The 23327-nt window shown below is 31.2% G+C and overlaps 1 protein-coding gene across 1 annotated transcript; it reads left to right on the forward strand.

The window, feature by feature from the left end:
• The first annotated feature begins 434 nt into the window (after positions 1 to 434).
• On the forward strand, positions 435 to 22370 carry LOC143072310 (protein misato homolog 1-like). Its single transcript, XM_076247189.1, has 14 exons — positions 435 to 662; positions 3596 to 3685; positions 4544 to 4656; positions 7763 to 7835; positions 8197 to 8254; positions 9581 to 9722; positions 10471 to 10588; positions 10979 to 11113; positions 12231 to 12383; positions 12993 to 13118; positions 15248 to 15429; positions 16240 to 16341; positions 19132 to 19247; positions 21185 to 22370. Exons 1-14 carry the CDS (start codon positions 585 to 587, stop codon positions 21394 to 21396), a joined length of 1698 nt encoding a protein of 565 aa, XP_076103304.1. The 5' UTR covers positions 435 to 584; the 3' UTR covers positions 21397 to 22370.
• The last annotated feature ends 957 nt before the right edge of the window (positions 22371 to 23327 follow it).

The raw sequence follows: 23327 nt of genomic DNA on the forward strand, positions 1-23327 counted from the left end.
TTTGGCCTATGTGATATGGAGATATGAATAGTGAACCGGCCATGGACGATTGGACTGTGTAATATATAAAGTTAACTTCGTTTACATGGTGATGGATTAGTCCGCATGCTGTATATATATGTTACTTTTATTAATATATAATAATTACGTATACTGATTTTATGAGTGCCCCGTGTGTAAGGGTTAGGGTGCAAATAAGGTGCAAATAAGAAGTACGCTATAAAAGCGAAGCTCCTGCTAGAGGAGGAAGATAAAGACTAGGTAACAGGTAACAGGTAACTAGAATTTTTACCCCAAATTTCACGGTCCACTGAACATAGAAAATGATAGTGCGAGTGGGTCAATTTTATTTTCTATTCTTTCTACTGAGGACACCACATTTACGGATTTCGCATTTCTGTCTCCGTCATTTGGTCAACATTTTTAATCATTATTGCATTTCCTGTTAATGAAAATGCGTAAAATTATATTTCTCAAAGCAGACTAAACGGGAATTGACTAGTATTTAGGCGCTAAGTGCAGTTGTCATCCTAAATACCTTTAGTTAAAATAATGTTTATGTTTATTCGTTTGTAAAATTAGAAATGGGAAGTCGAGAAATAATAACATTGCAAATAGGTCATTATTCAAACTTTGTTGGAACACATTGGTGGAACATCCAGGTATAGATTTTTTTTGTAATAACTTCATGTATTGTGCATGTACATTAGTCCAAATAATTATGACTTCTTGAAAGGCTATAAAAGTTTTTTTCTTTTACGCCTAACATCAAAAGCGTTGAGTATCGGTCAAGTTTGACCAAGAAATTTATTTGAATGTACTATAAATGTGTTATCGCACTAGTAGTCTCAGTGTAGATGTACAACAGTCAGGAAAGCGTTGACATTGGCGGATCCAGGGGGGGAACCCCCCTTTTTAAATTACACCTTATCGCTAATCCTGGCTGAACCGGCCACTTGAACTTTTGACGCATACAACAATCACTTTTCCATTGTGGCGTCAGATATTTTGTTTTGTGACGTCAAAAATTTACGGGAACCTGTGTGATATCTAGTAATGGCGGACAAATAGCAATAAGGTGTATGAATGGATCCGCCCCTGGTTGAAGCAAAAATTAAAAAAACCTTTCAAGACGTCATAATTACTTGGACTACATGTACATATGATAAATTAAATGAATATTATGCACATTCGGTATCTATGTGTCAAAGATACCAGGTAGGGCTTTGAGTGACAACCAAGAGAGCACCAATTCAGTTAGCAGTCAGGGGTGCTACTTAAACAAGTGATTTCAGAATCACTTCTTCAAGTGATTTTGGCTGTGAAATATTTAAAAAAAGTCTATAAATAGACACAGACTTTTTAAAATGATTAAATCACTGACATGACTGAAACAAGTAATTTGAGAAGATCACTTCAATAAGTGTTTATAACTTTTTCTTGATATTTTTCTCACAAGCTGGATTTTTTTATTTTTAAAAAGACAAGAATTCCATTGAAAAAACAACTATGTACATCTAGAAATTGTCTTTTGCTTGATAAGCCTGTCAGTTTTTACAATTTATTGAAAATATGCATTTTCTGGAATAATTTGTAGATCAGGACATAACCTTAAAGTATATCATTCTAACTCTAAAGAAAACCAATCAGGTTACCTAATATTGTTGACGTTTGTCTGATAGTCAGAGTAGTTAATAAATATTTGATTACAGAACAATTCCCAAGGGTACTTTTGAAAGCTTTAGCACACTAACTTACTGCCCAAGCGCACTGGTGAAGTTAATATCCATAGAAAAAGGGATAACTAATCTATGTAGGAAAATTATAGAAAAGTTTGTGAAAATATGGAAAATCAATGAAATTAGCATTTAAAGATCAAACATGTCAAAGGAAACACCAAAATCACTTAAATAGGTGATAACTGAATTTATCAAATCACTGAAATAGGTGATAATAAAATCACTTGTTTAAGTAGCACCCCTGACTGGTTAGTCCAAATAATAGTGATGTCTTGAAAGGCTGTTCTATTTTTTTTTTACTCCTTAATTTCTGTATGGTGTTATATTTTGACAACCTTTCCCACAAATTTGTATAACATATGAGGATTGATGGTATGAACTATGATTGACAAGGAGACTATAGAGTTTGAATGAAGCAGATTTAGGCAACTTAAACTTGAGGTCACTGTATGTACAGCCTTCAAAAATGAGCAGAACCCATACTCTATTGTCTGTTTAAAAAGTTGACTTCTACAAGTCAAAAACAAAAGTCGACTTGTTTATGTCTGAGCTCTGACTGATTAGCCTACTCTTTTTCGAAATCTACAAGGGTGTCTTTAACGTGCAATAGATATGACTCTCTCTTAACACATGTCGGCCATTTATCGTCCCCTTCCGATGGACTATCATCGTTTCCTCAAGACCATACTCGCAAAATGGTGTCAAGGGAGAGCCAAAATTTGAGTTCCTGAAATTTTCATCCCAAACGGGAATTGAATCAGGAACCTTTGTGTTAGTAGTCTGATGCACTAATCACTACACCACGGCTCTTTGATGAAGTTGAAGTCTAATCAACTTGAAACTTAGTACACATGTTCCCCATGATATGATCTTTCTTATTTTAATGCCAAATCAAAGTTTTGACCCCAATTACGTGATCCACTGAACATAAAAAATGGTAGTGCAAAGTTCAGCATGTTCAGGTTAAAGTTTTGGTTTTAAGTTTTTAGTCAATGTAGTTTTTGATGAAGTTGAAGTCACATCAACTTGAAACTTAGTACACATGTTCCCTATGATCATGATGATATGATCTTTCTTATTTTTATTCCAAATGAAAGTTTTGACCCCAATTTCAAGGCCCACTGAACATGCAAAATGATAGTGTGAGTGGGGCATTCGTGTACTATGGACACATTCTTGTTTTATACTGACAGAAAAAAATGTAAATGATTGATTATATAATCATGAAAGTGCATTACAAGCTTTGTAAGCCTATTTGGCAGGTTGAATATCATTTGTACTTAATATGAACATGATTATTTGTTATAATTCAGGTTCACTTTAGTACTTTTAGAATGTACATATTTTTCCGAAGAAAGGAAAGAATGTATAGATGAAAAATTCTGTACCAACATTAATACTCTAAAGTTTAAAGCAGTTATGAATTTTTCAAAACAATCAAAACTTAAAAAGCTGTGTAAGCTCATTAGAATCATTAATACAAAAATGGATTCTCTCTGATAAAATGGAATCCTCCAAACCTATGCATTCTTTTCTTCTCTATTTGCTGTAACCTCACCATGTTTTATAGTATTATTATGTATGTCTATGTATTTCTGTATACCATTGTATCAACATAGGTTCTTCAGAATAAAATATATATAGTATTAAAAATAATCATTCATTGATTTGTCTTATAGTGTTATCCTGTATACATACATACGATACCTTTTTTTTTTAGACATGTACATCACTTACACATACATGTAAATTTTGTAATTTATTTGAAAAATTTGTAGACATCTGAACTGTGTCAGATTGATGTTCATGAACTTCATAGTGTATACATGTACTTAACATTATTTCATTTTTTCTAGGAGTCATCATTTAATTATGATCCAACCAAAGCTTTAGAAGAGAAAGAAGTAAACCATGACATCTTGTGGAGAGAAGGACAGACTCTTAAAGTATTTATACATTTTAAAAATATAGTAAAAAAACACAGTAACTTTTTTTTATACCCCATTTATGGGCATTATGTTTTCAGTCTGTGCATCCGTATGTTCGTCTGTCCATCTATGTCGCTTCAGGTTAAAAGTTTTTGGTCGAGGTATTTTTTTTTATGAAAGTACAGATGGGGTATCCATGTACTGGAGGCACATTCTTGTTCTGATTGTTTTACATGTACATGGTAATAGACAACTTTCGAGTTCTATGCATTTCCGTCAAAAACTCTGGTTTTAGTGAACATCATTTGTGCGTTTAGGGGCATCGTCACTTCCCTTCCAAAGTTGAGCGAGTGGTTGGAAAATTATAATACTATATTGCGCGATTTATTCGGCAAACTAAATTCTCATAATTGACAATCAGCACTGCTGTCATTAGGGAATTGTGATTAAGTACTTACAAAACCAAAATTATTTCTAGTTTATCCTGCACAATGACGATCACTAAGACGCTTGATGAACGCTAATAGTGCAGGGATACAAGCGACCCCCTCTTTCTGGTAAATGACGTCACAAAGGCGTGCCTAATTGACGAGTTTTTTCCGGTGACGGATGAACTCGAAAGTGGTCTATTACAATCATGTACATGCACAGGCGAAACAAATAATCTGAAATAATTTATTTAATTTTAATCACTAATTATTCTGATAAAAAAAACCGATAGCCTGATTTATTCTAAACACCTTGTTTACAGTAACTGAAATTGAGCTTAAGACTACATATTCTGTTAATTTTTAATTGATGCAGAAATCCTGCATTCTAATATGGTAAATTTATTGTTTAGAATTATCTGTTAATTACTTTGTATGTTGGTTTCAGGGAGAAATCACTTTTACACCAAGACTTATTGCATTTGATCTGAAAGGAAGTTTAAAGACACTGAAACAAGAAGGAATTCTATATGATTTAAACTCACAGGAGGAAGTCAAGTGGTAAAATTATTTTTATTTTAAGATTATTTCACTATAGCTATATGGGACATGTGATGATTTGACTTTAAAAATATGGTTGCATCCCTTTTCTGTTCATTTTACATGATTTACATGATATGAGGATAAACATCTTCTCAATTAATTGTCTGAGAATTTATTGATTTCAGTTAATAGATTCAAAAGTATTAGTAACCATTAAACCTTATGCTGTGTAATAAAAAGTAATTACTGAAACATTGTTTTCATTGTTCACAGTGTTAAATTAAAATGTGTTAATTGGTAATACTATCTTTTATTAATAGTAACTTACTTACAAAATTGAGAAGTGGTACTTAGAAACTGAAATTGAAATTAGGGAGATATAAAACTATTCCTAGACATATGTGTCTATGCGAATGCTGCAATATGATATAATAAAAGAAGATGTGGTATGATTGCCAATGGGACAACTCTCTACAAGAGACCAAAATGAGTTGTGTTGAAAATGTGCAACACTTCATACTTGTATGTCCAGCCTAAAGAACTATGAGACAAAAATATTTGCTAAAATATTATTGTTGTTGGCCAAATAATTTAAAACTTTTTCATTTACTTCAAGCATTTGTCAAGCAAAATCAAAGTCAATCACAATGAAACTGTGTAACTATCTGAAATATACTTGGAAAATTACGTCATGTTTTGTGAATTAATTGTACTTTTATTATATTATGTAAATTCGTTAAGCAGTAGGAATTATTGCTTCATGCGATATACCCGCCAAGTAGTAACTACAATATATTACTTAACAACAGTTTGATCGGACTCTTAATGGTGTGGTTAAATCGTTCTCTGCTATCTGTTGTTTTGTCACATTGTATATACTTGTTTATGTATTGCCATAGCATGTTATTTATGCTTTGGAAAATTAGATTCACAGGAAATGAGATAAATTACTATATAGATCAACTGTCAGAATTTTAGTCAATTCTAGGTGATAAATTCTCTTTTATCTTTTATTTCAATTACTATTTTTTTTCCTTAATGTAATGTGGATAAGTACAAAGAGAGACAACTCTTATTTTCCTAATTTTCCATGTACAACCCTTACATTATCAAACCAAAAATTATTAAATTACTTTCAGCCTTATTTTCACATTTAATTATTTAAACACAACTGACATATTGAAACTACATTGTATCTATTAATAAGAATTAAGCCTCTGATATAATAACCTTGATTAATGGATTTGAAATTTATATTCATGTAATTTTTCGTATATAAATGACAGTGCATTATATGCCTCCAAAGGCTGGTTGGTATAACTATACATGTTAATTGACTACTTAGGCCAGACATTTTTTATTATCTGTTTAACCAGATCCGCCGACTCCACCTTTTCCGATTTCAAAATAGAAATAAAAGTAGTGCTTCTTACTTTTATTTTAAATTTTTTCCGGCCGACTGTAATCAAATCCTTAGAAAAAAATAAAATCTGTATAAATCGGTAATATTTTATTTTTACCAAGTCGATGAAACAGTGATTTTCATTTGAAATTAAAGAAATTCAAGGCACAAACGATTTATTTCCTCAAAAAAGATTTTTTGGCCAGTGGAATGTTTTTCATACTACACGAGAACGTATAAATTAAATTGTTCTAACTTTAGATGAAATCAGTTATTACTTTATCAGAACTTGATGAAATTAGCCTGAAGTAAACTTCTTATCCATGAATTGCATTAAAAACGTCATATTCCATTCCAAATATCGTATCAAACATTGTTTATTTATGTAAGGTTTTCTTCATCCGACATTTATATTATCGAGCATTCTATTCTAGAACTACGGATCGCAGTCAAGATTTCATCGGAAACGGACCCGCTATGACCGAAATTCTGATTCTTGCGAAAATGACTGTGGACGCCTGAATGGCACTGCTGACACTAGACAGACAAAAATTGATCCTAAAGGAAAAATTACGCATTCCACATCCGTTAACATACTTTTGGTTAGATATTCTTGATTAATGTATATATTTCCATGAATATGCATTGATTCAATTTGTAAGTTAAATTTGCTCGAATCTGGGACTATTACACCAGAGATATATCAAGTTTAAAGTTTTTATTAATTATTTTTTTTATAAAATTTGATATACACATGTGTTGATATGTCTCTGCATACACTAAGAGGTTCCTGACTGGGTGACAGGTATATACTGTACATATATATATAGATTCTTACATTAATACGAGTGGATTATCGGATTTATCCAATCGAGATAGTTAAATTATCAATTTTAAAGTCCGAGCCTTGGCGAGGACTTTAAAATTTATGATTTAACTATCGAGATTGGATAAATCCGATAATCCACGATTAACTATGTAAAAATCTGTTTCTCAAATGATTAAAAAATACATTTTCTTTTTTCGTTAACCGAAAATCCCCTCCGAGTGCCTTTCACATTGCACGAAGTTGTCAATTTCTTTAACACCTGTTATAGCATATTTTGATTCATCCAGTTAGCTAAAAAGGTCATGACCCTTAAAATCATCCAATGATCTTTTGAGATCACCTGCAACCACACGTTGATTAAATTTTTTTATACAATGGGTTCGGAAAGGGATAAATTTCCATAGAATTAGAGAAATATATATATAGTGAGTGTATATGCTGTAGGTTGATATAGTTGCCTGGTGCCATGGATCTATATTCATGGAAATACAGAATAAAAACATAGTTTTTATGTTCATATTAATAGAAGGTCTACTATGCTGGTCTATTCTCATTTCATTGCTCTTGTATTTTAATAAATTCTAAAAAAAAAAGAAAAAAAGTCACTTATATAAACGGTTTTATTTTTAGTGTCTCCTGGACCAATTTTTCACTTTTTTAATTTTTTATTTCGCCCCCCTCGACCCTAATTTTTTACAAACTTTCTCGTTAAACAGATAAACAGATAATAAAAAAAGTCTGGCCTTATGTTAAAAATTGTAAAATATTGTATTTCATGTATACATGTATGTACCAAGTTGTATTTTAAAATAAAAATATCTATCTATCTATCTATCATTCATTTCATTCATATTTTTAATGTATTAGTTCTATCTCTTGTGTTCACTTCACAGGGGAGGAGATGTGAACCTTCACCAGTCAGTACCAGTTCCTAAGAACCAGTATTTACAGGATCTGGCAGCCAAGGTACAGCTCATGAAACATTTATTGTTGAATTGTGTTAACTAGACAGTTTATTTTCTTTTTCTAAAAGTGACTCAAACATATTTTTCCTGGATTATGTATGTAAACATGAACTAGGAATTTAATCATGCAACAAAGTACAATTTTCCTATAGGTATGCATGTAGAATTTGTCAAAACCATAAAATCAATTATCCTCATTTCAAAAAAGTTTTTTCTAGGAAAAACATGAATCTACAGTGTTCAAAATCAGTTTTGCAATTCAATACATTTAGTTGCAGCTGTAGAAATTTAAGAGTCTTAGAATTCACAATTTTTATTGGAATAAAATGTCATTTCCAGTCTAAATTATTTTTTTTTTTTAGGAGAACACAGTTTTAGTACCAGAAGATACTGATCAAGGGGAAGGCGATGATATTCCTGGTATATAAAGTTTAAATGCTTAAATACCTGTCTTGAATATTATGTCAATAAGGCCATACAAAATAGTATGTGTGTTTACTGTACACCTACCTACCATAATTTTTTATCCCGTACCCATAAGTTTTTTGGCCATTTTTTATTAAGCACGGTTAAAGTCACAATGTTGCTCCCATAGACTCAAATCTCAATGTAAAAAAAAAAAATGAAAAATGAAAAAGAATAATTACCTAACTACCCTATTTTTTTTAGCATGTGACAGTAAACACACATACTTTTTTGTTTGGCTTAAGTTCTTAAAAAGTAGACTCTTAAATCACAGGATGAAGTAATCATACATTGTCATAGGTGTAATACTGAATATGTGCCCATTATTTTGCAGATGTGTGAAATCTATCTTCAAAATATTTAACTAGTTGATTCAGTCTTAGATTTAAGTGTAGATAACATTTCATTCTATTTTCACATTTTTCGATTGGTGTGAGAAAAATATTTCTTACCTCTAGAGAAAGCTTTGTTCTTGTCAAATGATTTGTCGAAATTTCAATTTTGACGTCAGATGTTCTTGTTTTCTTCTGAAGTTTCTTATGTCACATCATGAAAAAGGTGACCATGCCTTATGATTTCACATACAAAGAGCACAACTTTCTACAAATCTTTCAAATGGAAAGATAAACATTGTTTTGATAAACTGATAACCCCACTATATCTGTCAATGTATATTTGTTCCGCCTAACAGAAGGAAGTTCCACTGGAAACATTGTTGTAAACAATGTCATAATACTTATTCCTGTTGGAACAAATATTCTATACTATTTATTCCCTTAGGAACATGTACTGTAATATTTATTCCTGTGGAAATAATATTTCAGAATATTTTTTCCTTTGGGAACTTATATTAGGAAGGAACTTGTATTCCATGACATATCTAGTGTATTAGGATATTTGCTCGACTGTCAACAATTAAATTTTAAATATTTAAAAAGCTCATTAAGACTCACATTTAAAATTTTAAAGAGTGGAGAAATATCTTAACAACTTGATGCAATGGTCTTAATTTCAATAAATGCAAATTAATCATAATCAGGCAATTTTAAATAGTACATTAAAATTAAATTTAAATCCTGACATCCTGAAATTCGAAAAAATAATTCCCGGATCTAGAAATCCCGAGCTTAAAAACACTCGGTCCCTGGGTCCCGATAAAGGTCCTATCCCCCCTCTACAATGTAATAGACTACATATCTTATTAATGGATTTCACTTATTTATGCTTTTAGAAATGTTATGTTTTACAAAAAACATGTAGCATATAATTTGAATATTTCAGATGACATTTCTGCTAAAGAAGAAGAGGTATTTGGTAGAAAGCTGTATGATTTAGATGATTCAGTCAACGTGTGGTCAGATTTCCTGAAAGTACATATCCATCCAAAGTCATTACACATCATCAATGAATATACCAAAGATAGGTAATTAAAGTTTATAAATTAGGAAGGTACCAGAAAGGTAATTAAAATATGGTGAAGAGTTGTCTCATTGGCAATCATACCACATCTGCCTATTTTTATATTTAGGTTACGAGTGAGTACAGGTTCCTAAAATTATAACATTGTTTAATTTATGTGAAGACCTCTTGTTTTCACAAAAAATATTCAGGTGTTAGCTTATTCTGTATTTTGTACATTTCTTTCTCATGGTTATCAATTAACTCATGGTTATCAATTAATGAAGAAGATTTCAAATAAGTCAATAACCACATAAAAAATGCAATTTTTGAATTTCACTTACTTACTTTCATAATGCAATAAAAAACATTAAAAAAATTAACATCCACCCATGCCCTGTAAGTCTAACATACATTTAAAGTATGTTTTAGGAAAAGTTAAAGTTCCATCTGAGAGTTTGAAATATAAATACATTAAAAAGATCGATATAATCGATGAGCTTACAAGCAACTAACAGCATTGATTTGAAAAGCCAACTTTGCTTCATTTAATTGTAACCGAATGTTTTTTTTTAAATTTTCTATAAAATCACATTTTTAAAAGATCACTGACCACTGAGTGGAAATTGACCTTAGAAATTAAAAGTCAAAGAAATCGACACAATATGTAAGGCAAAATAGTTGAAAGAGTTGGTTGCCTGTTCAATTTGTAATTTAAAATATTTGAAGAATCAATTTGCCACCAAACAACTATACTACATCATCTTTTGTAGTGAGATAGACAAATTTGACATATTTGGTTGTGGAAAGTCTGTACTATCTAACTATGAAACCAGATCAGAGATGGAGGATCGTATTCATTTCTTTACAGAAGAATGTGATAGCTTACAGGTATACATGTAGTTGCATAAATATTTTTTTTAAATCTTATATTATACAAATAAAATGTGCTTAATTTATTGGAGTATAAATTTTGACATTTTTAGAGCTTAACCTGTTGGCAAGTCTTTGCACTTTGCATGTGAATCTTAGCTTTTGTAAGACTAAAGAGTGATAAAAATTATCAACTAGGAGTTGATGAAGTGTTCGTAATATGTATCATATATATTTCAGGGTTTTCATATCCTAGAGGATAACTTTGATAGTAATATATATTATATATATTTTAAAGTTTCCATATCCTAGTAGATACCTTTGATAGTAATATGTATTATATATATTTTAGGGTTTCCATATCCTAGTAGATACCCTTGATAGTAACATGTATTATATATAATTTAGGGTTTCCATATCCTAGTGGATACCTTTGATGGGTTTGGAGGTCTAGGAGCGGGTTTGTTGGAGTACTTGAGGGATGAGTTTGATACTAAGTCATTGATGACCTTTGGTTTGACACCTGCTGATTTACCAGATAGTGTATGTTAGACTATTATAAATACTGATTTTCTTATGATTATTGATCAATCAGTGATATCTAGATAACATAAATATAAAAAATCTTTGATTCTAACATTAAACAATGTGCCACCGTATATATAGCAGGCTATTTTTCGTGGGAATTAAATTTTCACTTATTTTTCGTGAATAGAACAAAACCACCAAAATAAATTATGCCAATTTTAAATGGCACATGCAAAGGTATTGATAAATGTTTTGAATCCACCAAAATTTTGTATACCTTATTCTATGAAAATCGTGAAATTACCCACAAAAATAACCAGCTATACTGTAACCCAGATAAGAGGTGGGGTGTTATATACATTTGTCAAACTTGTAATAGCTCTCATACCTAAAATCTATCATTATTTACATCAAAGGCATATAAAAACAAATGTCTCAGACTAGTTTGGCAGGGCCAACTATAGATTTGAAAGGATTCTCTTTCTTATCATAAATCCACTGGTAAAATAAAGTCAACTGAGTCAATCTGCTTTACAGAAACTAAATGTTGAAAAGAAAGTTAAAATCAACAAAATATAGAGTCTGTATTTAGATTATGTCGCAAACCTTGTAGGTACTGCTTATCATGCAGTCTTCAGAAATAAAGAGGTTATGATTAGTTATCACACAGTTTATATACAAGTACAAGTTGTGGTTAGTCATAATTACTCCAATGTAAAGAAAGGTCTGCAGCTTTACAATGGTAAAGTTTGTATTTTCAAGCCACAATGCCCGTTTTGTGTTTGAATTATAGTTGAAAACAGGAATAACAAAAAATAACCTACAGCAAAATAGACCTTACCAATGATGAACATCCAACTCCTTAGTAATGAGAGATCTTCATACAAAGACGATAAACAACAAATAAAACATGGACCAGATATAGTGACTTGGTACAAAAGCAAAATGTGTTTGGGTTAAAACAGTTTTACATGCACATATATACCCCCTCCCCCTTTTGCCCATCAAAAAGAAATGTTATTGAGGTAAAACACACAATTATTGAATGCAGGTGCTTTACCATGGCAACCAAATATATATGTATAGAATTTAGCATGGTATTGAAAATAACAGATTGTATTTGTATTTTCAGACTCCCCATGAGAGAGCAAACAGGATTTTAAATTCAGCTATAACCTACAATAGCTGTAGCACATATAGTTCTTTATTCACTCCTCTGTCTTTAGCATCAACTTTGTGGAAGAAAATGGGACCTCTTGTAACATTTCCATATTTAGATTACAAGGTATGTATTCAATACTTCAATATATGGTTCAATTTAATATACCTTTTCACTAGCAATAGTATACAAAGGTAAGACCTTCCTACCTGGGCACCTGAAAATTAAAAACTTACTCTTTGGAGAATATTTTAGTTTTGACATACTGTGGATTCATTAATGTTCGTTGGATACCAATTTTCATGGATTTTGTAAGTACAGGGGAACCAGAAATTAAAATTTTTCTAAAGGAATGTATACAGACTTTTTTGAAACCACGAAATTAAATATCCACAAATGTGCAAGTTCTCCTCAAACCATGAAAATTGGTACCCACGAAAATAAATGAATCCACAGTACTTTGTTTATTATGAAAAGGATATTAATAGCAGGAACAATTTGTATGGGGCATATAATAGATCAGATGGACCAATGCATTAAAATTTTACTAGCATGCCTAACTGTTTAAGGTGAGTTTTATTTGGGGTTTGCAAAAATCACCCCAGAAGTGTAGTAAGTGTATAGGTAGGGAATGCATTTTAAACCTAAAACTGTAAAACAGTTTGTAGAAAGATTTTCTTAACCTACATAATTTGTTTTAAATGTATCTTCACAATCTTTGTTCTCTATTTTTAGTCAATACCATACCATACAAGTAGTATACTAGCTGCATCATTAGACACAATGTCTTTACCCTACAGAAGTACTGGTCATATGGATCTCAGAGATCTCACTGATAGTCTCAATTCATTAGGTAAAAAGGTTTGTATCAACAGTTAGAAGGACATTGTATTAAGGGGGCTCGCTGGTATAAATGAACTTTATCATATAAAAATATGGGGTCACCATTCATTTAAGCTCTCAATCTGCGTTTGAAAGAAGCATACAATTTTGTACAGGTACTTTTTTTCTGTTGAACTAAAAGTAGAAATAAAGGTAAAATTGAAATAAAAAAAGAACTAAATTACAGAAATTGCTTAAATTTTACAATACATGCAATAGTTTAGTTTGAGTACAGCTTATTTGAGAAAAATAATAAAAAAATATAGGTCACCAATGAGTTAAAAAAGAGATTTCAATTTTGATGCCAAAAAATGGCATTATTGCACCAAGGGAGATAATTTGGAGCTTTTTCAATGACAAGTTCATTTTTAAAGTCATCTGGGTCCAAAGCGAATTGATTTTTTGGGGTTGATTTTTGTACCATATGATAGAGTAACAACTAATAAAGTAATAAATAAAATTTGTAATGAAAAAAAAAGACATATTTGTACCCTCGAGTGTCCTTAAGAGACGGTTTGGCTTTCCTTTGGTCTCCATTTGGCCTGAAAATTGAAGTATCACTCAACCATGTAGTCATTACATAAAAAATGAACTGACATGAGATGTCTTGTTTAAATTGGGATGTCTTTCAAATATAACCACTAAATCATAGCCCCTTTGCTTATTATGTTGAATTCTGCAATTTCAAGCATTCAAGCTATTTTGTCTTAAGTTTGAATAAAGTGACAGTCATTTCATGTCAACACTGTACCTTATCAAGGCTATAACTGAAACAATTCAATATACCATTATTTGCATGTAAAGAATATACTTGTTCAGGGGAGTTTGATAATACAAAACATGTTCCATTACTTCTGAAAATTTACCGAATTCTGAAAAACACGGCACTTTTCAAAAGATGTCACAAACTACATCTAAATCACCTGTTGTTACATGAACTATATATTTATATATATATATATATAGCTAAATGTATTGTTTTAATGAAACTAAAAAATAGATATAAATTTGAATTTTGAATTATCAGTCCAAATTTCAGTAAAAAGGCATGGTGTTTTTGGTTATCATTGATACTTATTTTGTTGGATTGCAGAAATCTCAGATACTTGATTAATGGGGTTATACCAAAATTAGCTTACAACCCTATAGGAAGTTTGTATTTTTTTTTTAATAATTGTATTGATATTCATGTTTCATTCTACCTATGAAATTCACAAAAAATAGAATCCCACTAATGGATCTACCAAGAATGACCTTTATCAGACAATAATTAGTTCCAATAACATAAAAATGGTACAATTTGTATTCAATGAATCTGTTTAAACCAAACTCTGACTGAATTGAAACATTTCTAATCTCAATTTAGTCCAAAGTCCTTTTACATCAATATCAATACATGTTGTATCTGTCTAAACCAACTCCTATAAAGGAACTTACGAGGGAACTTACGTTATACTGTGGATTCATTATAATTAGTTGGATACTAATTTTTTCGTGGTTTTTGTGGATACAGGGAAAACACGAATTTTAAAAAATGTTCAACGAATTACAAGTTTGCTATAGGATGATATACAGATTTTTGAAAAACCATGAAATCAAATATCGAGGAAAGTGCAAGTTTTCCTCAATCCACAAAAATTTGTAATCACAAAAATACATGACTCCACAGTAATTGATTCTGTTACTATGGCTAACGTATTACATGTAAACATTTTACAACATTTGTTTCCTTCACTACTTAAGATATTTAAACTGAACTTATTCTTCAGTCATTATACATGTTTAAGAGTTTAGTTTAGACAGTTTTTGCTATATATAGGATATAATGAATGAAATATAAGGTTGAATTAAAATATATTTTCTTTATTCATTCTGTATTCCATGTTTGGAGGAAGTCTCAATGAAAAGAAGCCTGCAGAATTCTTATATAAGTAAGACTGGATATATTTATTTTTGATTCAATATCACAATGACAGAGTTGAGGAAAATTACCTTTTGACATTAATTTTTGTTGTTGAATTAATTTTGAACACTATTTCAGGACAAAATCTTTATTGGGTAACAGGATTAAGGATAAAAATGTAATAACATTAATTTTCACATTTCAGGTGGCATCCTTAAATGCAGCATTACCTTTTCCTATGATTGGTAACGGTCAAGTAGTTCAATCCATCCTGTCATTAGAGGACAATTTACCTTGGTCATCTCTGACACCACATGTGACTAACCAGTCCAATCCATTTATGCAGTCAGTTGTATCAAGAGGTATTACAGATCTAAAGCTTAAGAGGTTAGTTACTGAATACTGTATACCAACTTTAGGGAATTATAGGGCCTGCCTTGGAAATTCAAAACTCTTGAGGGAATAATAAGGCCTTGGAAATTCAAAACACATTCGGGAATAATAAGACCTTTGAAATTAAAAACTTCAAAAACATAACATTTGTTGATTAAAATCTTCAACCTTCAAGAGCACCTCTGTTCACCCCCTTTGAATTCATTCATTTTCAGGGAAACCAATTTTTGTTGATTGCAGAAACCTTGCATTTTCGTGGATATGTGATTTCATGGTTCTGCCAAAGTCTGGATACAATTTTGTAGAAATTTGTATTTCTTTGAACTTAAATGTGGTTCACCTGTACCCACAATAATTGGTATCCAATGAATAATATTGAATCAGCAGTAGTCAGCTTTAAAAGGCCCTGAAATGACAAATGTAAAAAAAAATCAAATGAGAAAACAAATGGCCTATTTAATGTACAAAATAATTTAATAAAAAACAAATATGTTACACAGCAACACACAACAACCACTGAATTACAGGCTCCTGATTTGGGACTGGCACATACATACAGAATGTGGCAAGGTTTAACATGTTACTGGGATCCCAACCCTGTCCTAACCTGAGACAGTGGTGTTGCAGTACAACATAAGAACAAACTATACAAATTTGTTGAAAAAGTCTGAAAATACTAATATTTAAAAATTTTTATTTAAAAACAGCACTGAATTGTTGAATACCTCACCCATTCCAAGTTACTAGGCCTCAAACAAAGGAGTTGATATTTTTCTGACATTGATCTTATATTATTTATTTCAGTCAGTTACCTTATTCAAAGACTCCAAATGAATATAGTTCCTGTTATTCAGTAGATGATGTCCTACAGAGGTATCTAGAAACCAAATTCCAATCCACTTTCAGGTAAATATTTATTTATGTATAACTGTGGATTCCTTATTTTGCATTGGATACCAATTTAAGTGGATTAGTGGGTACAGGTAAACCACGAAATTGAATGTCCAAAGAACAACAAATTTTCAATAGGCATGTATGCAGGTTTCAGCAAAACACACAGTATATATGTAGGACTCAAATCTATGGTGGGTTCCAGATCTATGGTAAATGTGACGTAACAAACACCAAACAAATCACAAATCTATAGCAATTTTTGGTTTTAAATGCTTCAAATCCATGGCAGTTTTAGAAACGATGAAACTTTTGTCACAATTGAATAAGTCAGAATAACATCATGAAAAGTCAAAGCCGCCGTGAAGGATTTTCTTATATATCTTCTTATTCTCGTGTTCCTGATGTTGCTCTCATCCTTAATTGTACGAGTTTTACTGTGCATTTTGATTTGTTTTCTGCTGTTTTCGTGTTGCATGTTAGATGTTAGATGTTACATATAACAAAAAGCATTTTGTCAGCTATACTACAGTGACTACCAGTACTATTGTAGCAATACTTGCAATTTTGAAATAAATGAAAAATATGTCACAGATTTCTAATACATATATTCACATTATTTTCCTCTATGTCTATGTCCAATAACTGTATTGTTCGAGTAATAAGGATTTTTTTTCCTCTTGAAATTAAATCTTATTTTAAACAAAAGAATCTTACAAATTGGGCCAAAAGAAATGTTTTTCAGGTTTCCATTCTGACCTTATTGTTTTAAAAACACTTTTGGTAGTGATACTAGAACATGTAGAATATCGGTTTATTACACTGGAGATAAAATATTGAGCAATAGTCCAGTTAATCTAGCATAAATTTGAGCCTAACCTTGAAGTAATTGCAATAGAAGATTTCTAAGTTTTAGAATTATATCCCTAAGTTACACAGAAAAAAAAAATCCATAAAATCTAACTTGAGAAAAACTAAAAATTCACGATTTTAAATTCCTATGAAGATTTGCATTGATATGGGAGATAACTCTGCCAAAAAAGGCAGAAATAGCTGGGGCATAGATAGAAAGAAACGATCTTCAAGCAACTAAGCCGAGCAAAGCGAACAAATTTTGGGACCCTTTTATGCAGAATTTGTTTTTTTTCTGTTTTCGGTCATAGGACGGTTAAAAGAGATAGGACTTATAAAAAAATTATGAATGTAAAACTATTAATAAATCTTTTGAATAGAGTAATACATAAACAAAACATATTTGTGGGTTTTTTTCAACATACGTAGTACACTGATAGATCTCCATGGTAGCACTCGCGAAATGTTATAAACCATGCAGCGTACGTGTTCGGCATCGAGCGACCTCCCAATTACATGCCAGGTCAGTTTCACTGTCTCAGACAATGTTGAGATTTGTTTGTTTGTTATAATTCTTACAACACGATGAAGCAGATGCAGCGCAAAGAAGCGATTTTCTGATAATACTAAACTCGACTCCACTCTCATGTTCCCTTATTATATGGTCTATGAACGCAAAAAATAATGAGACTGTTTTGGCGTGTTTGCAGGGTGATTGGCTCTGGTAGTCTGTCGACCACATTGTCCCGGCATATATTCAACGATATCATAGGGTTCTGATAATTCTAATGCCGATTGGTACATCTCAAACTGATGAACTGTACACTGTAAAATACATGTCTTAGACTGAGTATTACAAATTCAAATCTTGTAAAAAATACAAGTTACTGTCCGATTTTGTCATAATCTCCAATAAAACTTTTATTTTGAAACCAAATGCCGTTATTTAATGATATTTCATCAATTAAAAAAGTGACAACATAGGTGTTTCCTTTATCATTCTATCTATAAATTTTTATTTTGCCATTTCAAGTTTTTTTGCATGCCGAATCGATGTGCACACAACTGCATGTTAGCATATAGGGAGCTACGCGCCTGAATATCAATAAAAATTTATGCAAAATTCTTTACCTCTTTTATTTAACAGAATGTGTTGTTGATTCTTGATATATAAGCTATCTTTAGAATACAAAAAAACAACTCTAAAGGTGTTTTCTTATCTTTTATCAAGCTACCACCTAGATTTCATAATTCATTAGTTGACCATTTATCAGATTTTTCAGCATGTCAAAAAGAATCTTAAATTGAATAAAACTAATAAAACATATATTCTTCTTTTTGTGGTTTAAAGTTTCTTAAAACAAGGTAGATGCTGAAAAATATAATTTACAGATATAAACAATTCCAAATATTCACATTAGTCATTATAGTTTTTTTCAAAATGGTCACAAAGCCATACCGGTAAATTTGCAATTTCTTTTTAAATATAGAATGTGCAAAAAAAAAATTAAAAATACCCATAACACTTTGGTTTTGTACATTTCATGAGCATAAGATTATATAATTTAGTCAAATACGATCTTATAACCCCATCAAAGTATCATAATTTACATGAATTTTTAAGAAAATCAACCAAAAACTGACAAAAAAAGCTGATTTTTTTTGTGGCATTATCTCCCTTTCCAATGTTAATTTCCATAAGAAATTAAAAATTCTGTTTTTAAGTTTCCTCAAGTTAGATTATATGAGACTTTTTTCTGTGTATATTTGGGGCTTAATGCTAAAGATTAGAACTTAAACATTTTCTGTTGCAATTAGTTTGAGTTTTAAACTTAGTTTGACTGGACTACAAATTCATATATAGAATTCTACCAACCTACTTTATTTTTCTAAATTAGGAAACCATAAATTTATGTTTTCATTTGACCTGATTACATGTTTAATTTTTTTCAGTGCCAGAAGTGTTTGTCGTTTAAATCTTGATGTGTTACCTCCCTTTCCAAACATTTTCAGTAGAAATATAGACAGCAGTGGATTTATATCTCCTGTTCTGAGACACCTCAAACAAGGTAAGTTCTAATCTCAGGAGACATTTCTGCAGTGTGTAATGTAAAATTCAGCGGAAAGGAAAGATTGCCCTAAGCTTACTAGCATATTTACCTTGTTTTATATATAAAAGAAAATGTGGTATGATTGCCAATTAGACAACTCTCTACAAGAGATCAAATGACACAGATATTAACAACTACAGGTCACCGAACAGCCTTCAGCAATGAGCAAAGCCCATACTGCATAGTCAGCTATGAAAGGCTCCGAAATGACAAATGAAAAACAATTCAAATGAGAAAACTAACAGCCTTATTTATGAACAAAAAACAAATTGTAACACATCAATAAAAGACAGCCACTGAATAAACATTAGATGAAGGCTATTTTTACATGGTTTGCATACCCAGGTAGGAAAATTTAAATTTTGATGACATTGTTTAAAATATGTATTTTGAGATATGATTAAGCTTAATATCATGACTATTGAGTGTTCTGCCATTTTCAATAAAATAACTAGCACTGATATAACCAAATAAAAATAATACAAGAGTGCACACACTGAAATGTCTCGCCTTCTTTACTAATCATTGATATTACTGTATGTTGATACTCCTAAATATAAAGCTTTATTAAGACTGTCACATAAACTTAACATGAACCATGAAAATGAGGTCAAGGTCAGTTGAACCATATGCCAGGCAGACATGTACAGCTAACAATGCTTCCATACAACAAATATAGTTGACCTATTGCTTATAGTTTAAGAAAATAGACTAAAACACAAAAACTTAACACTGAGCAATGAACCCTGAAAACCAGGTCAAGGTCAAATAAAACCTGCACGACTGACATATAGATCATAAAATATTTCCATACACCAAATATAGTTGACCTATGACATATGGTATTAGATAAGAAGACCAAAACTCAAAAACTTAACTTTGACCACTGAACCATGAAAATGAGGTCAAGGTCAGATGACATCTACCCGCTAGACATGTACACCTTACAATCATTCCATACAACAAATATAGTAAACCTATTGCATAAAGTATGAAAAAAACAGACCAAAACACAAAAACTTAACTATAACCACTGAACCATGAAAATGAGGTCAAGGTCAGATGACATCTACCCGCTAGACATGTACACCTTACAATCATTCCATACAACAAATATAGTAAACCTATTGCATAAAGTATGAGAAAAACAGACCAAAACACAAAAACTTAACTATAACCACTGAACCATTAAAATGAGGTCAAGGTCAGATGACACCTGCCAGTTGGACATGTACACCTTACAGTCCTTCCATACAACGAATATACTAGACCTATTGCTTATAGTATCTGAGATATGGACTTGACCACCAAAACTTAACCTTGTTCACTGATCCATGAAATGAGGTCGAGGTCAAGTGAAAACTGTCTGACAGACATGAGGACCTTGCAAGGTACGCACATATCAAATATTGTTATCCTATTACTTATAATAAGAGAGAATTCAACATTACAAAAAATTTGAACTTTTTTTTCAAGTGGTCACTGAACCATGAAAATGAGGTCAAGGACATTGGACATGTGACTGACGTAAACCTCGTAACATGAGGCATATATATACAAAGTATGAAGCATCCAGGTATTCCACCTTCTAAAATATAAAGCTTTTAAGAAGTAAGCTAACACCGCCGCCGCCGCCGGATCACTATCCCTATGTCGAGCTTTCTGCAACAAAAGTTGCAGGCTCGACAATAAATCACCTAGACTCTCACCAGTAAAACATCATCACAGTTTGTTAGTTAAAACCAGAAACATCTTAAAATTATAACATTTTCTTGACTGTTTTCACTCAATACACAGATTTCCAGCATGATTAAATCTGGGAACCATAATAAATAAAGTGCAGCTAGTGGGAGAGACATTCTACAATTCAACTCTCCCTATTTTCTGTTTTGTAGGAGTAGACAGGATACCAGTTATGACATCTTTACAGTCTAGTCCAGACATTCACCAGTTAACACAGACTTTACATGCAGAGGCATCTAAACTTAACATTAAAAAACATTCAGCCTATATAGAAGCAGGACTTGAAGAAGATAATTATCAAGAAATCTTACAAGAGTTATCTGATCTTGATTCATGTTATGTGAACAAAATGGAAAGCTTGTGATATTGTTTTATTGCTTTTTTGCCAGCTTTAACTATGAAACTATTTGTAGAACTTGGACTGTTAGTTTTATAAAAACACCCAATGTAAAAGTTTTATATATTTTATTCATCATTTTGTAATGCAAATAGTAAAGACAATAAAAAAATACAAATTATTACAAAAATATTTAACATACAAAACTAATATCAAATGGTTAGAATACTCTTTCTCTAAAAACAAAAACAAAAACCATATTTAGGTGTAAAAACGATTTGTACACATTAGGACATGAATGATAAACATATACAAATAGCATAATTTGATAACAATTTTATCCAGAATGGGATGTTGACATACATGTTAATATTCAGCAGCAGCATCAATAATTCATCATTTCAGAATAATGCATTTTGGGTAATATTTATTAAACTACACCAAAAATGTGATTGGTTAATAACATTCAAAACAATGCTTATCCAGCCCTTGATACTAATAATTTTCATTTTGATGTACAATTACAAGGATATTTGACACAATTTGTAAGATTCTGTATTTAAATGCTTACCCTTCTGGATGACCTGATTTCACTCCCGGTTTTTAGTGGAGTTTGTGTGGTTTCTTATTTCTTAATTGTCTTTGTCTACTCCTTGGTTTTGATTGTAATTGTCTTACAGTAGGTGGGCAATTCATACATATACTCATTTTTGATTGGCTGCAAGATGAATCACCTGATTCTATTGGATGTTTCTAATTTATGTATAAGCTAGATAAGAATAGAGTTATGTATTAGCTTCACCATCCAAATAAAATGACACTATTTTCAACATTGCTTTACTTGTAGCTAAAATTCAAGGTTTAAAAAACTTGCCCTTTGTGATACTGCTTTCATATTGAACAAACTATTATGATGATATTTTGCTTAAAGCTTTACTTTAAGACTTTTGATAACAAATATGTTGTATTTTGAAGATCTGTAAATAAAGAATTGAAACTTGTTTTTAGAAAATTTTATTTTAAATGAAAGCAAGTGACTAGGGTAATAAAAAAATTAGCAAGAAAGGCTTCATAAGATTTGTGAATGGATTTCATTTGTTTGGTAATAATTCACAGTCTTTTTATATGCCCGTCAAAATTTTGACAGGACGTATTATGGTATACAAATGTCTGGTGTCCGTCCGTCCGTCCGTCCGTCTGTCTGTCTGTCTGTCCGTCCGTCTGTCCGTCTGTTTGTCCGGCGTAAACATGTCGCACCGTAACTTGAGAACGACTTATCTAAATTTCATGAAACTTAATACAGTTGTTTTTTATGATGGTCTAATGATCTGTATACTTTTTGGTGAAAATAAGATTTAAACTTTTTGAGTTACGGCACTTTGTAACTAAAACAGGGGTGTGTTTTTTTTCACATGTCGCACCGTATCTCAAAAACGATTCTTGATTATTGCTTAACACTTTACACACTTCTTAGTTATATTAATCTTAATATCTGTATACTTTTTGGTGAGGATTCAAAATTTCATTTTTGAGTTATTGAGTATTTTGTAAAAAAGGGGGAGGGTTTTTTACATGTCGCGCCGTATCTCAAAATTGATTTATGATTATTGCTTAAAACTTTACACACTTCTTTGTTATATTAATCTAAAGATCTGTATACTTTTTGGTGATGATTCAAAATTTCATTTTTGAGTTATTGAGTATTTTGTAAAAAAGGGGGAGGGGGTTTTTACATGTCGTGCCGTATCTCAAAAACGATTTATGATTATTGCTTAAAACTTTACACACTTCTTTGTTATATTAATCTAAAGATCTGTATACTTTTTGGTGATGACTCAAAATTTTATTTTTGAGTTATTGAGTATTTTGTAAAAAAGGGGAGGGTTTTTTTTACATGTCGCGCCGTATCTCAAAAACAATTTATGATTATTGCTTGAAACTGTACACACTTCTTTGTT

This window comes from Mytilus galloprovincialis, chromosome 4 (assembly GCF_965363235.1).
Source record: "Mytilus galloprovincialis chromosome 4, xbMytGall1.hap1.1, whole genome shotgun sequence".
In the NCBI taxonomy this organism is placed as follows: Eukaryota; Metazoa; Mollusca; class Bivalvia; order Mytilida; family Mytilidae; genus Mytilus; species Mytilus galloprovincialis.

Bases quoted from the DNA above. Each gene is read 5' to 3' on its own strand.
- LOC143072310 (XM_076247189.1), top strand. From the start codon at position 585: ATGGGAAGTCGAGAAATAATAACATTGCAAATAGGTCATTATTCAAAC. The intron at 8,255-9,580 runs GTATATAAAGTT...TGAATATTTCAG, and splicing joins GGAAGGCGATGATATTCCTG to ATGACATTTCTGCTAAAGAA. The intron at 13,119-15,247 runs GTTTGTATCAAC...TTCACATTTCAG, and splicing joins TCAATTCATTAGGTAAAAAG to GTGGCATCCTTAAATGCAGC.